At 39.8% G+C, this 14,062-nt stretch overlaps 1 protein-coding gene across 3 annotated transcripts in view; it reads left to right on the top strand.

The window, feature by feature from the left end:
- The first annotated feature begins 374 nt into the window (after positions 1-374).
- The window catches only part of LRCH3 (leucine rich repeats and calponin homology domain containing 3), a 61,474-nt gene continuing 47,786 nt past the window's right edge, over positions 375-14,062 (top strand). For all 3 annotated transcript variants that reach the window (XM_080350170.1, XM_080350171.1, XM_080350169.1), the window contains exon 1: positions 375-636. In XM_080350170.1, coding sequence (XP_080206296.1) covers positions 399-636 — 238 coding nt within the window. In that variant the 5' untranslated portion in view covers positions 375-398. The remainder of the gene's footprint in view (positions 637-14,062) is intronic.

Genomic DNA, 14,062 nt, shown 5'->3' with positions numbered 1-14,062 from the left:
GCAGAGTGTGACCTTTTAAGGATTGATGACAGCAAGGGGAAAAAAAAATATACAAACATTAAGCAGTTGGTGCTTTTCCTACTTGGTTCGGCTATGTGCGTTTTCGCCTTTGCTGAATTTCAGAAGGTGTGCAGGCGCTAGAGGCATTTCAAGGGGTGAGCGCCCTCGCTCGCCATACCACCCCAGCCGAGTGGAAAAATGAAGCCTCGAAAAGAGGATGTTTCGACTTATTTTTTAACGCCGTGCGCTGCGCCGCCCGGCTCCCCGCAGGCGGGCGGCAGCGCATGCGCACTCCGTGCCCTGTCAAGGCTGGCGCCTGCGCCTTCCCCACCGCCGGCCGGCCCCAGGCGCGCATGCGCAGTGGGGCGCGGAGCCGGGGGAGCGGCGGCGGGGGAGAAATGGCGGCCGCGGTGCTGGCGGCGCCGGAGGGCGGCTCTGCCGCGATGCCGGCGGGGAGCGCGGCGGCTTGTCCGCCGCCACCTGGTCCCTCAGGCCCGGGTTCTTGGAGCCGGTCCTTGGACAGAGCATTAGAAGACGCGGCGGCCAGCGGTACCCTCAGCCTGAGCGGCAGGAAGCTCCGTGACTACCCGCGGGCCAGCGCCGCCAACCACGACCTCAGCGACACCACCCAGGCCGGTGAGGAGTGAGGGCGGCGGGGAAGGGGGGAACGGGGGACGCCTCGTCCTGCGTTCGCAAGCGCCTCAGGGCTGAGGGCGGCCCGTGGGGGGGGGGCAGGGGGGGCCGGCTGTGCCCATCGGGGTGTTATGGGCAGGCGGGGAACAGCCAGACCCCCGCTGAGGGTGAGCCTGAGGTGATGAATTTGCTGTCTCTTCAGTCAGATGAAGCAGGATGCGTGCGGAGGAGAAATATCCTCGGTGTGTGTTTGAGGGCTTCCCCTCCGTTTCTTTTTAAGAGGGTGTGTGGGTGCAGAGGGGGATTCCCCCCCGCACCCCGCGGATTTCTGCTCCTGGGCCGTTTCTTCGCGCTCTCGCCTCCTCCCTTCACCCTCCGCCCTTCCTCCCGGGCTGGGGGCAGGATGGAGAAGCTGTTTGTCGCTGTTTGTCGCTGTTTGTCGCTGTTTGTCGCTGTTTGTCGCTGTTTGTCGCTGTTTGTCGCTGTTTGTCGCTGTTTGTTTGTCCTTCCTCTCCCCGCCGTGGCTCAGGCCGACGAGATCTCTCCACTTGTTGGGGGTTTTTAATTCGTCGTCTCCAGTCTAGAGATGTTTCCTTTGTTGGAGGCTGTTTTTGAAAGAGTTCTGAGGCTTTTCTCGGTACTGCTGCTCACTGATGTGGTTTTGGCCGGGCGTGTTCTTGTTCTGATGTATGTATATGTGACTGTGTGTATAAATGCATATATAGGCGCTCTTGCCATCTCTCATCTTGGGCTGTTGACAGCACAAACCAGCTTTCCAAGAAGGGCACACACTAAAGACACCTCTTTCTTGTGCTTTTATTATTGTCATTTCTGACAGTTATAAGCAAGATATGGAAGGTACCATGAACAGAATTGTATCCCTTTTTATTTTTCTCTCCTGCGTTATATGGGTAAAAACATCAAGAATTTTTAGGAAGTGTTTTACAAGGTGCAGTAAGCAGTAGGACACTTTTCTTTCCTTATGCTCCTTTAATATATTCATAGGAGTAGACTAAAAATGTATACTCTCCCTGTAAGAACCTTGATAATAAGGAAAAACACATTTAGAATCATAGAATAATTTCAGTTGGAAGAGACCCACGGGATCATTGAGTCCGACCATAACCTAACCTAACTAGCACTAAACCATGTTCCTATGTTTACATGTTACTGTATTGAATAGAGAGATGGGACTTGGGAAATGGTGAGAGTTTGTGCAGGTTGTAGAAGTTTTCTCAATCCATTATATAGAGCAAATCTAGTTTATGTGTTCACTGCCTAGTTGTAGAAGTGAAGTGGTTTTCAAAGGTGTCAGCATGCCATTTGTTTGTAACTTTGATTATTCCCTATGCAGTCATTGAGATTTTCTTATGTTTCTTGAGTTGTAGCTTAGAAATAAACTGTCAACATTGCTTTTTGAAATTTACTATGTTGTTAGTGTGTCGATACACTCTCAGTTAAGTAATTAAAAATGAAGACTTTAAAATTGTCTGACTTCATACTCTGTCCTGTAATGTCCTATTTATGCAAAAATCTGTTGTTTATATATATATATATATATATATATAAATTGCCCAGCCAAACCTTGAGACAGTGTGGTTTGACAGGAACACATCTATAAATAGAAAACACTTCTTGTTATGGTATAATTTTTTCACAAATGCAGTTGCATAATGAGTGTGTAGTGGGCTAATCTGTAAGCAAATGTAACATGCGTTTGTGAGGGATGTGAGCTTTTTGTTTATGATACTATTCATTTACTGTAATCTTAAACAATTTGTGGGAATTCTTGTTTCCACCAAGGTTCCCATCTATTGTGCTGAATATTTGCATTGTAGTTGTTCAAGAAGCATTAAATGCTAATAAGCAGCAGTGCATACCACACACTTTTGTGCATTTATCATCACAATGAACTTTAGAAAAAAGCTAGAACTGTTCTTAAGTTGTAAGAAACAAAGCTCATTGAGGGGACACATTCTGTTTAAATACTCTTGTTTTGAAGGCTGCTGTGAATAACTTCATCTTGTGGGGTTTTTTTTGGTGTGGTCTGTTCTATGACTGTTTTGTTTTGAGTAAGACTGGGCAGTGGAGAAAAATCCATGCAAGTGTTTCAGGCCCCCAGTTTTCAGTTCAGTGCTCAGCTACAAATTTAATCCACTTCTTGCCCCACGTTAATTTCTTTCTTGTGTAACTTTTAGTTCTTTTGTATGGGAGTAGCCACAAATAACAGGGTATAATGTATATGTGTGCCAGGTGTTATAAACACTTAAAATAAACACTTTAAATACTCCCCCTAGAATGTAAATTCTGAGTGCCTTCCTGTGTGCTGTGTCACAAAGACTCGAAGCACATCAGGTGGGATGTGTGTGTGGAGTTTCATAAAAATCATTGGAATTCCTCCCAAACTATAAAACTGAAGACAAAACAATGGATATGCAAATCCTACTCCTTTTTATGTGCCAGAATAGACACCTCTCTAGTGTGGATTGTGTTCTACTGGTATAGCTCATTCCCGCTCTTGTATTAACAAAAGTAATTGCGTGTCACTGTAACTGCATTGATTCTAAAGAGGTGGGAATGAATCACATCCCTCATTAATGTAACCAGCATCTGGCGTAGCCTTGAGCTGTAACAGAACCACTGGCCGAGCCTGGAAGCTGTTGTTAACTCAGATGAACCAGCACAGCGGGTCAGTAGGAACAGGATGTTAGAGATTAGATGCTCGGTCAAGTTTAGTTGGGTGCTCTGTGCTGATTTTGAGGTTGATGATGGGTGAGGGGAGGATCCATGTACGTAGATGTCAGCCATAAGGTACATACCCAAACCTTAAATCAATGGGAAGATCTCATTTCTTTGGATCTTTTATGAGTTCAGAGTTGACAGTAATACTAACTCTGGTGCTCAGGCTGTAATCACTTCTGGGTACGGTTCTTAACTGCCCACTAAACAATCATCAGAGCTGAGTTTCTGGCAGGTGTAACTTAACTTTGGAAAAATACTTGATAAGCATATTACAGAATTGTAGAATGTCTCCAGTTGGAAAGGACCCATAAGGATCATCAAGTCCAACTCCCTGGTCCTCGCAGGGCTACCTAAAACTAAACTGTGTGACTATATCAGGTTTTATGCATTTTTACTCTGGAAGTTAATATAATATTTCTGTTAGGTATCAGCGGAAAAAATAAGTTCCTTATTAATCACTTGCATCGGTCACTAAATTCTTCCCAGGAAAGTGAATTCTCTAGTATTGTCAGAGCCTCAGCTGCTTCTGGGCACTGCTGTCTGCCAGATGGTGAAGACCCACAGAAGGATTTTTAAAGCAAGATCAATGCTCAGGGTTGTTCTTGGAACTGATCAGATAACTTCAGGCACTGAAGTAATAGTGAATCTCTGGTTGTTTTGCACTTAGGCTGGAATTAAGATCACGTATTATAAAATCAAATTGAAGGCAGGGCTGTCTGTGCTTGAGAGCTTTGCAGTGGGCTCTCGGGAAGGTGGCCCCACAGTGCGCGATGCAAGAGTCCGCCTGGCGTTCTTGTATGTATGGGGTGGCTAATGTATGAGAAATGCAGTGTAATAATAACTTAGATACTGAAAGAGGGAAAAGCAGCTGTTCTTTATGGTTGTCCCTTAGAGCTTAATTGGAATTTTAGGAAGTGACTCAAGCTTACAAAGCTTATTGATGATGAAGAATGAGCAAGCTTTTTCATTAGCAAAGCAAGAATGTGCTGCTCTTCTTAATATTCTTTCCCTGAACCTGCATTATCTATCCCCATTTTATCTGGCTTGAATTACAACCCATTTGGTCATTTCATTTTTGTTCTCAACCAGGGAATAGGGCCATAAAGCATCTGAGTTAAATGTGAAAGGAAGCACAGTTGCATTTTACCAGTGTTAATGTAGACTCTGATGTCATTATTTGGCAGCTTTCCCAGTGGCCTGAAGCATACATCGAGCAGAAAAGTTATTTGTCAGACCATCCATGACAGCTGTAATTACCTAAACCACTCACTGTCTCCATTTTTAAAGAAGATGGGAGTATGTGAGTTTATGCAATAAAATAAATGTCTGTTTTATGGAAATCAACTAGTAAGATACTTACATGTACTGTGTCTTGTTTCTGGAATATATTAATAATGAAAAAGGATAGCAAGACTCTGGAAAGGAAGAAAAAATTGTCTGCTACTACCTTTGGAATGACTTGGCCACTAAGGTATCTCTGTAGTTTTGTTCTTAGCAGCTTTCCATATAAACAGTAACATCTGACCATAGTGTCAATAAAATTTCTGTAATGCTAAGTGCTTGCATGCATTTAGAAGGATTAAAGTGACTTCTTTAGTAAGAAGTCTCAGTGTTATTTTTCTTTCCTGCCAGAAATTTAGTTGATATTACCTGATTAAATGTAAAACAATTTGAGAAGTACAGATGGCACATACAGCAGTGGTCATATTTCCCAGACATTTGTTCTTAAAGCCACAACAGCAGAATCCAAACCATCCAGAAATGGTTTGAAAAAAAATATCTTTGGGTTACTGTATCTTGAATGTAATTCTGTTATGGTCTTTAAGATAACTTGGAAGGAAATGGGACTGTTCTTTGTTCAAGTCACAGGCTATTAGAAGAGTTTACAATGTTGGTACTTAGATTATCTAAAGTTTCTGTATTATAAATAAAATTCTAACATTGCATTAGGGTAGTTCAGAATCTTGTACTCAGATTTGTGTACTTGCCTCTGCCCATATGAAAACCCCAAGAGAAATACATTGTCCAGAGGCTCTAGGAGCTGTAGTGGTGAGAAGGAGGGAGGATCACAATCTTTCTCCAGACTTTAGATGGTAATCTGGCATCTTCCCTTCATTTGCAGTTTTTGGTCTTGCCTCCTAGTTATGTCAATCCACTTATAATTTGAGTATTGCTCCCTCTTGTTTTCTTTTGTGTTATGTTTCTGTTACTAGAAAGCCTGGATCTCATGTGTTATGTGCATAAATACTGACAAGTCTTGGTCTGGGCTAATGGAATTATCTGAGACTGGTGCTTAGGTAAGTTGGTAAATTGAGGTCATTTCTCTTGCTTTTTTTGTTACTTTCAAAATGTGGAGAGCTGTTGACTGTGATAGTTCGTAGTTTATTTTTGAGGAATGAGTTTTGCTGGGTTTTGATGGAGAGCTGCAGTAACGCTCACAGGCTCTTAGCGCTCAGGCCTAATGTTTTATAGCAACTGGGAAAGTGGAGTCTGAGTTTGGAGTTTCTGAGCCTTGTTGCAATAAAAGTAATGCGTGACATTCAGAATGCCTTTGTTTAGCGAGTTGATCTTTTACAACAACAAAAAAATGCCCCACAATCAAACTTTTACTAGCAGTAAAGTCTTCTGAGTGGTATTCAGGATTGCATGTGTTTCTAGTTACTCCCTTAATAATCCTCCCCTTCCCTTCCTCCCTGATGATTAGACTGCTTTGTTTGTGTGTTGTTTTGGTGTTTTGGTTTGTTGTTTGGTTTTTGGTTTTGTTTTTTAACATTGTCCTGTCTGCATACACACTCTTAGTTGTATTTTTGGAGATAACTGTAGCTACATACAGAGTAAAGAGGAGAATATATTGAGTCCTGCAGTTACATAAAGGACAGATCAGTTTAGGAAAAAAGGAAATGTCTTTGTTTCTCTTGTGGTGTCTCCAGCCCTCTTCTCCTGTGGCTGTACCTGTGCTTGGAGGTAGGAAATTTACATTGGTGAAGTACTACCTGAATTTGTCATAAATACACTGTTTAATGTGACCCAAGTTCCATGCTGACGCCAAAAGGGGAGGCTCTGTCTTCATCTCCTGCTGCACAGTCACACCAGCAATCATGTTGCCTCCCAGCGAGCTGTTTTGTACTCACCTGGCTGAGAACTCGGCCGGTAAGTGGTTGGGTCAAACCCTTGGACAGGTCCCCATGTTTTCACGTGTGTGCAGGTGCCAGCAGAGAGGGTGGAAACACTATGAAAGGCCTGTTTTGGCAGATATGTAAATTTAAAATTGATTCGTGTCAACTGTGAAATCACACCTTAACTCCATTTTTACCACTGACTTGTTGTAAATGTGCCCATTATTTTTTGGTAAAACAATGCGCTGGCCTTGGAGTCACTCGGCCTGGGAATTTTTTCTTTCGAGCGTGGCTCATAGAGCTGAATTGCATTCAGTGAAAGTTTACTGCTGACAGATTTGGATCTCATGTTTTCATTTGGCAAAATGTGTTATTTTATGCAAGTAATTTTAAACTGATGGTTTAGGTTTAGCTTTAGACTGCAGTAGACATAATTAGTTTCTTCAGTAGAAAAAACAGTAGTAAAGAATTAGTTACAACAAACATTGCAAATTATATAGCATGTGTTAAAAATAAAATTACATGGTAGCTAACAAAAAGGCCATAACTCAATTCAAGGATTCTTCTCTCTTTAATAACTAATCAGGCTTGGATCTCGTGGTTTCTGATGTTAGCCAAACAGCTTGAATGAATTGCAGTTGTGTATTTAGCTGAAGTCATGGGCTCTGCAGTGCACTTTCTTCTTCAGCTGCTACGTCTCCCTCTCCTAAGTGGAGGGGTGAAAACCCATTCACATTAAGTTTATCACTGCATTACAGTTAAAATACTGCTTTAATTCTCTGAATTTTAGATATTTAGAGAAAACGCAAAGGGTAATGCATTGTGGTCTTTTCTTTATATTGTTTTGGATTAGTACTTTTGTATATATGCAGGAAGAGGGCTTTATTTTTCCCTTTGAAGTCCTCAAAATTGTCCTTTACTTCAGCCTCACATACGACTCCACATTACAAACTGCTGATCTTACTCACAGAGCCCAGAAGTCTCCTTAGAGGGACGAGTCTATTATTTTCTAGCTGGTAATGTTATTGATTTGAAAGTTAAAGTATTTACAGTCATAGTCTTCTCTAAATGTAGTTCGAGCAGTGCAAAATTAGGAAACACCTAAAGAAATCCCACTTGCTTTGCAGCCCAGATGTTGGCTGCTGGAACATATGGGGTTTAACCATCGTCTGCTCTGCACAGAGGGCAGTGGGATTACTGAGCATCTATTCATTTCCCCTCCCACACCCCCATTGTTCAACAACCCATGTGAATGTTAGTCTGTTTATTCTGCTTATTGTTGAAATTTAGCTCTGTTATTCTCGCCTTGGGCTTTTTGGTAGTGCTCCCTACTATTGAAAAGGTTTCAAACATCATTTTTCATGCAATCTCTGTGAAGTGAAGCAAGGTGATGTTACTGCATTTTAGATATTTATACGAAGCTTGGAATCCTACGGAGTTTGAAGGCATTTGCTGATTTGGGATACCAAATTCAACACAGTGTCTGAACTTTTGGGCAATCAAAATATTAAAAGTTTGTTTGGTTGGTTTTTAATGCGTTTCTTAATAACTTTAGTTGCCTTGGTGGCTTCTCAGGAGTACTAGAATTCAAACGAAACATCTAGAAAAATGGAAATATGTGATTAATTACTACCTTTGGAAAAATTATAAGATTTGCCCAGTATTATGAAGGAAGTGCATGGCACTGATAGGATGCAATCTGTTTTTCCCAAAGCAGAGTTTACCAGCTTTCAGGTTAGCCATCCTTTTTTCTTTCCATAATTCCCTGCTTTTTCCCCTAATGTTTTTCAACAAGTCTGTTACTGTGATCAGTCCTGATTCTTACAGAAATTTCATATTGTCTGAAGAAATATACTTGAACACAAAAATCTTGAAGAGGAATGAAAAGTATGATGTGGTTGTTAATTAAAGACCTGTAGACAGTAGATATGCACAGGAAATGAGCAATTAATGTTACATGGGCATCTTTGATTACAGACTATACTGTCTGGGTGCTTGATTTAGCAATCTTACCTGGGTTTTTAACTGAGTTTTCTGTGTACAAAATAAAAGTGCTTTTTGCAGGTTATTTTCCTAACATTGAGTTGTAAATTCAGGCTGAATTTCTAATTTTGGTTAAGTGGAATCGTGCTGGCGTCCACACGACCTCTCAGCATAGTTTAAACCTTTACGTCCATCGGGTCTCTCTTACCTGAGCAGTAGGTTATTGTTCCTGAGACCTGTTGTCACATGTCTTGTCCTCAGCAATATGTTACCTCAGTTCTGTCTCATCTGCCCCCAATTTTTTCTTAATCTCTTTCATCCCAGTTTCCATGTCTTAACCTTCTTTCCTTGTTAGTCTTGCCCTCTGTCTCAAATGCCTCATTGCCAACTCCAGTCTGCTCATCGAAGTCCTTAGCATGATAAAAAGAGGAATAATCAGTATCTTAACATTTGGTAGAAAATTCCTTTTGCTTCTGAGGAGAACATTAATTCTAGGGTGCTGGTGAGGCAAGTAGCACTTTAAACCTGCTTATTTCATCATTACTATTATTTATGGCCATATGTATTACCTGTTAATTGAGTCATAGCCCAGGGCTTTTAACTGGTCCTGGAGTTGGTGTCATACAGGCTATTCTCTAAGAGTAAGAGTGTCATTGAGCACAACAGCAGGACAATTAGGTTCTCATAATGACATTGACTCCAAGCTCAGCTATGGAATAAATGATTTTGTAGAGGGCCACAACTGAATGTGGTTACGAGCCATAAAATATCTGCTATTTCCTTTTACTCTGCTGGCTTGCCAGGGGTTGGGTAGATTTGTGCTTAGCAGGGTAAAAAAATTATCTTTGGAACCCATCTATGCTAAAACAGCAGATTGATCACTTGATCTGTAAATGCGTAGCAGAATATTCAAGTATTATATATTGCATAGCTCTGTTCTGCTGCTGTGCAAATCATATCCCATCATTCAAGGATGCCTGTGTGTCAGAAAATTGGTGTAATTACCCTTAAGAGTTATAGTGTAAGAAGCAAAGCTTTAAATCTTCACTGGTGTTACCCTTCACTGATTATTAAATGTTAACTTTTCATTCTGAGCATGGTGAAGGAAATTTTCATGGAGATTATTACCCCGTTACCCGCCCCCACAACTGATACTGTTCAATCTGTCTTGTAGTTCCTGTTCTACTTGAAAACACATTTTTTTTAAAATCTGATTTTCAGATTGAATTTTCAGTTTAAAGGTGCTGTTATATCATTTATCATGAGACAATATTTAACTGAAAATTTTTCATTATTGTAACATTTGTTTCGTTTGTTTTTAAGATACTCGCTTGCAATTTTTATCTCGTTTTGTTTTGTTTTGTTTTGTTTTCCCTGAGTGGAAAATAGTATTAACTTGTCATTTTGAATAAGAGCTAGAAGATTTTGGTTTATTCTGTTAGTGCCCAAATGCACAGCAACTATTAAAAATCTTCCTACAGTATTACATCCTTCTTGCTCTTGGCTATTGGATGTGGTGAAAGTCAGCAAATAGTGTTGAACAAGAGATTTATTCTCTCTTCATGTAGGGTAAGAAGGAGGCTGGTTTTCTATTGAAAAGCATTGTTTTTACAGTCTGTTACTGTTTACCTAAAGGTCTGTTTATACTATCAGAAATAGACCTTTGAGAGTGTTAATGTTCTTGTTAAAACAAAAACAAACAAATGAAAACTTACTATGAAGGTAAAACCATAGTTTCTTTCTGACTTGGCTTGTTATAGTTTGAAGAATTAACTTTTTCCCAGGGCTATACTTTAAGATATCAAGAATGTGAGAGATTACAAAAACACACCTGTATCGTAATTATTCTGAGACCTTTGGTTGTGATATGCCATACTTAGAGATTCAACTTCCAATGCTTTTTCCACATTGTTACATTCATCACAAGTACAAGCATGCAGATGGTTATGAGCATGTTCAATAAACATGAAAAATGATAGATATGTTATAAAGAGCGTGGAGCAAACTACTTATATCCTAGATCTGAAACTTATATTTTGATTTTGAGGATACTTCTGTGGCTACAAACACCTCTGCATACCCCATGCTTAATCTCATGTCAAGTTTTCTATTTTAGATAGACTAAATTTGTTGAAATGGTTTTTTTGCAGGCCTTTGTATTTTCTTTCCATACCAGTTGATTTGGAACTATATTACTACATTATGTAATCTCAAAAAATTGCATGTTGTGCAGGGATGACAATACTTAGGAGGAACTGGGGATGTTAACAGTTGTAAAGCTGGAGACGCCCTTTATGATAAGCAAAAATATTTTGTGGTGTTGTGGAGATCGTGATTTATAGAACACTCAGTTAAATAGAGATGGGGAAATTCTTGTTTGTAAAGAAAGTTAAATATCAGGTGAAATATAAACTAAAATGGTTTTATTTTCAAATATCTTTTATTCTGAGACTTCTCACAAGTTTCTCATTCTTGCTTTATACCAACCTTAAGAGTTCTATTTTACTTCTATGAAAAGTATAGATGCATTTCTGTGCTGCTAGTTATCTCAGGATAGATTTTCTTCATCGTCTTGTGTTTAGAGTAACGAGATCAATGTTACTTTCAGGGCAAGGGAAATATTCCGTACCATCACTATTGTTGATGCTTTATCATTAGTTTTATTTTTGTATAAACTTCAAATATCCTGTTGGACTCACATTTTCCTGCCCTTACTGCTTGCTTTTTGCTGATCAATTCCATATTCATACTGAAGCTAAATGAATGTTCTAATGCTGTGCCATTTTTATAATGGATTGTCTTTTAAACAAATGTGTATCAGGGCCATTTGCTTTCGATATATAACCCTTCTATTTTGCTATGTGTGATTCTTTGGGTTATTTGCTGTTCAGTGAAAATCAAATTTGTGATTCTGGGGCTCTTAAGCCATTCAGTACCTTTGCCGCAACAGAGCCCTTCAGTCTCCCTACTCCTCTGTGCAGGCTGCTGAAAGTTGTTAAAGTTCAATTATGACCATTAAGTGTATTGATTAAAATCCAGGGAGTGTTTTTGCAGTGGATCTATTTCCTATGGTTTGGAATTGAATTTGTTTGTCATTTTTTTTCCTGGTACTGCAACTACTAGTTTACCTGCTGTTTCACCCAAGTTGAAGGTTTGTCCCTCTTTTTACCCAAGCCTGTTATGTTAGAGAGGTTTTGGGAAAAAAAACAACAAATAGATTGAACGAATATTAAATGTACCTTTTTAACAATGCACATAATTTTTATTAAGAAATATAACCGATGGATCCAGAGATTTGCACGTGGCTTTACAATCTGACAATACTTCTAGCTCCATTTTCAAAGCTTTTTTATCTCTTTTGCTTTAAAACAATAATAAATCTTTTTAAAAGTCAATTGTTTTGCTGGGTAATTCCTTTGGTACCCCAGGAAATGTTATCCGGGGGGGGCTGGAGGGGCTGAGTTCATGACTGCTCTGTTCTCTCTCTGCTGACTTTGTGAAGCGCTCTTGTAAAATGAAACCCTGCTCTGCTGGAGCACGGTCAAGTATTCCATGGGCCGTGGGCAGCGCGCGGGTGTCGTGTTGCTGAGCAGCACTTGTGCCCTTTCCTACATTTCCAACATCCATGTGTTAGTGTGGCCGAAGCAGTTCCTCTGTAACTCTGAGATTTTTTCCATTTGGATTTTTCACATATTTGCAAATTATCACTTTTTTAAAAAAAGGTTTCCTATACATGGATGACTCTAAAAATACTAGCAGTTGAAACAGTCGTTATGAAATGGAATCACGGAGATCTCTGGGAGTGGAATTCTCATCGTGGTTGTTGGACCATGTGGGCAGTCGCCACGCGGCTTCTCTTCTGTGGCTCAGTGTTTGTGAAGAATTTGTCTAGCAGGACAAAACGTTTTCGTTCTCCTATATCTTCTGCTCCATGCAGTTTGTTCTGAGCCAGTACAGAGTTGTCAAGTGCACGAAGCTGGTGTTCCTTAGAAGAAGCTGGATGGATAGAGCCAACCAGCCAAAAACTTTAAAACTGACTACTGCAGTTTGAGGTTAATTTCCATCACGGCCCCTTAGGACAAATGTTTGCCATTAAACCTTGATTTAAGGATTTTCCTGAACAGGGATGGGTTTGGTTTGCGTTTGAAAAAACGCATTTTCAGTTGTAGTTGGAACAGTTTCAGTTGTGTTTTGTGTGTTTGCTGCCAGGGATTCATAATGGTTTGGGGTTTTTTTGGTGGAAAAAAGTATACAAGTCAACTCAAAATATTTGAGAATGTAACAAGTAACAATTATTTTGATAGCCTTACTAGTAGTTTTTAGCAAACATAAATTTTTTAAAAGTGAAGGTATATGAAACTGTGACCACCAGTTCTGTAGTCCTTGATCCCTGCTAATGTCTACGTGGTGTGTTTTTGACTGAAGGTGACTTTCATGGTTTCAAGATTCAAAATTTATTTCGTATTATGAACATATGTTTTGGCAGTTGTTGTCATTTATCTCATCTTTTGGCTGTTCTCTTTGTTTGATAGGGGATCTTTTCCATACATATCACAGAATCACAGAATCGACTGGGTTGGAAAAGACTTCAGAGATCATCAATCCAACCCTTGGTCCAACTTCAGTCCATTTACTAGATATATCCTATGCTACTGTTTTATTTCTTGACACTAAAGTGGCTTCTACTGCGCAGATGACTTGGGAGGACTCCAGCTCTTTTTCCAGAGTTCTGGCAATAATTGTCCTATTCAAAATTGCAACACTGCTTGTGTAAAGTGTAACAGACTTTTTTTGTTAGGGATGATGTCAGCATGAGAGATGGCCTCAAGGATTCATTAAGAGAACATAGGCCTTTTCACTGTTAGACGTTATTGACTTTCCTCCTCAATAAAATACCGTTCTGCTGGAGACAGATCAGTGTCTGCAATGGTATGAGATGTATTTGATGACCTTACTGTGTAGCCCGATGAAGCTGTATCTAAGTGCTGTAAATAGGGAGGCACTCTATTAAAAGCTTCAGAGAAATGCGGTAATAAGAGGCAGAAAATTTTATAGAAATGCTTGACTTTCTCTGAAAGTAATTGACCTTTTTATGTGTAATTACTTATTCTGCTTTTTACTACCCTTGAATTTCCAGTTCTGGTTTGAGCTGGTTTGTTTGTAACTCCACTTAAGACATTCTGAAATGTATTCACAGCTATGATATTTTTCTTTATGGTCTGTTCATCTATTGCTGACTTTAATACATCATTCTACTTCAGCTGTCTGTGGGGGAGAAAAGGGATTAACATAATATATTTCGAACTGATTGGTGAAATAAATAGGGGGAATATGCAAAACTAACATAATACTCAGTAAATTGCAGCTGTTCTGTTAGCTGACATATTTATATGTGAAAAAACTTGTAGACTGACAATTTTATGTACAATATTAAGCTGAATCGAAGTCAGTAGTAGCTTTTAGTAAAGAAATAGATTAATAGTAGAAATACAAAGTCTTTGTTGGTTGCATTTTACATTTCCAGCCCTCCCGACTGACCTGTTTCTGCCTTTATTCTGAGCCAGGTCTGCTTCCCCAGGTTACAGTTT

Source organism: Nesoenas mayeri (assembly GCF_963082525.1).
Source record: "Nesoenas mayeri genome assembly, chromosome: 9".
NCBI lineage: Eukaryota > Metazoa > Chordata > Aves > Columbiformes > Columbidae > Nesoenas > Nesoenas mayeri.
This window is presented reverse-complemented; position numbering and strand designations above follow the sequence as displayed.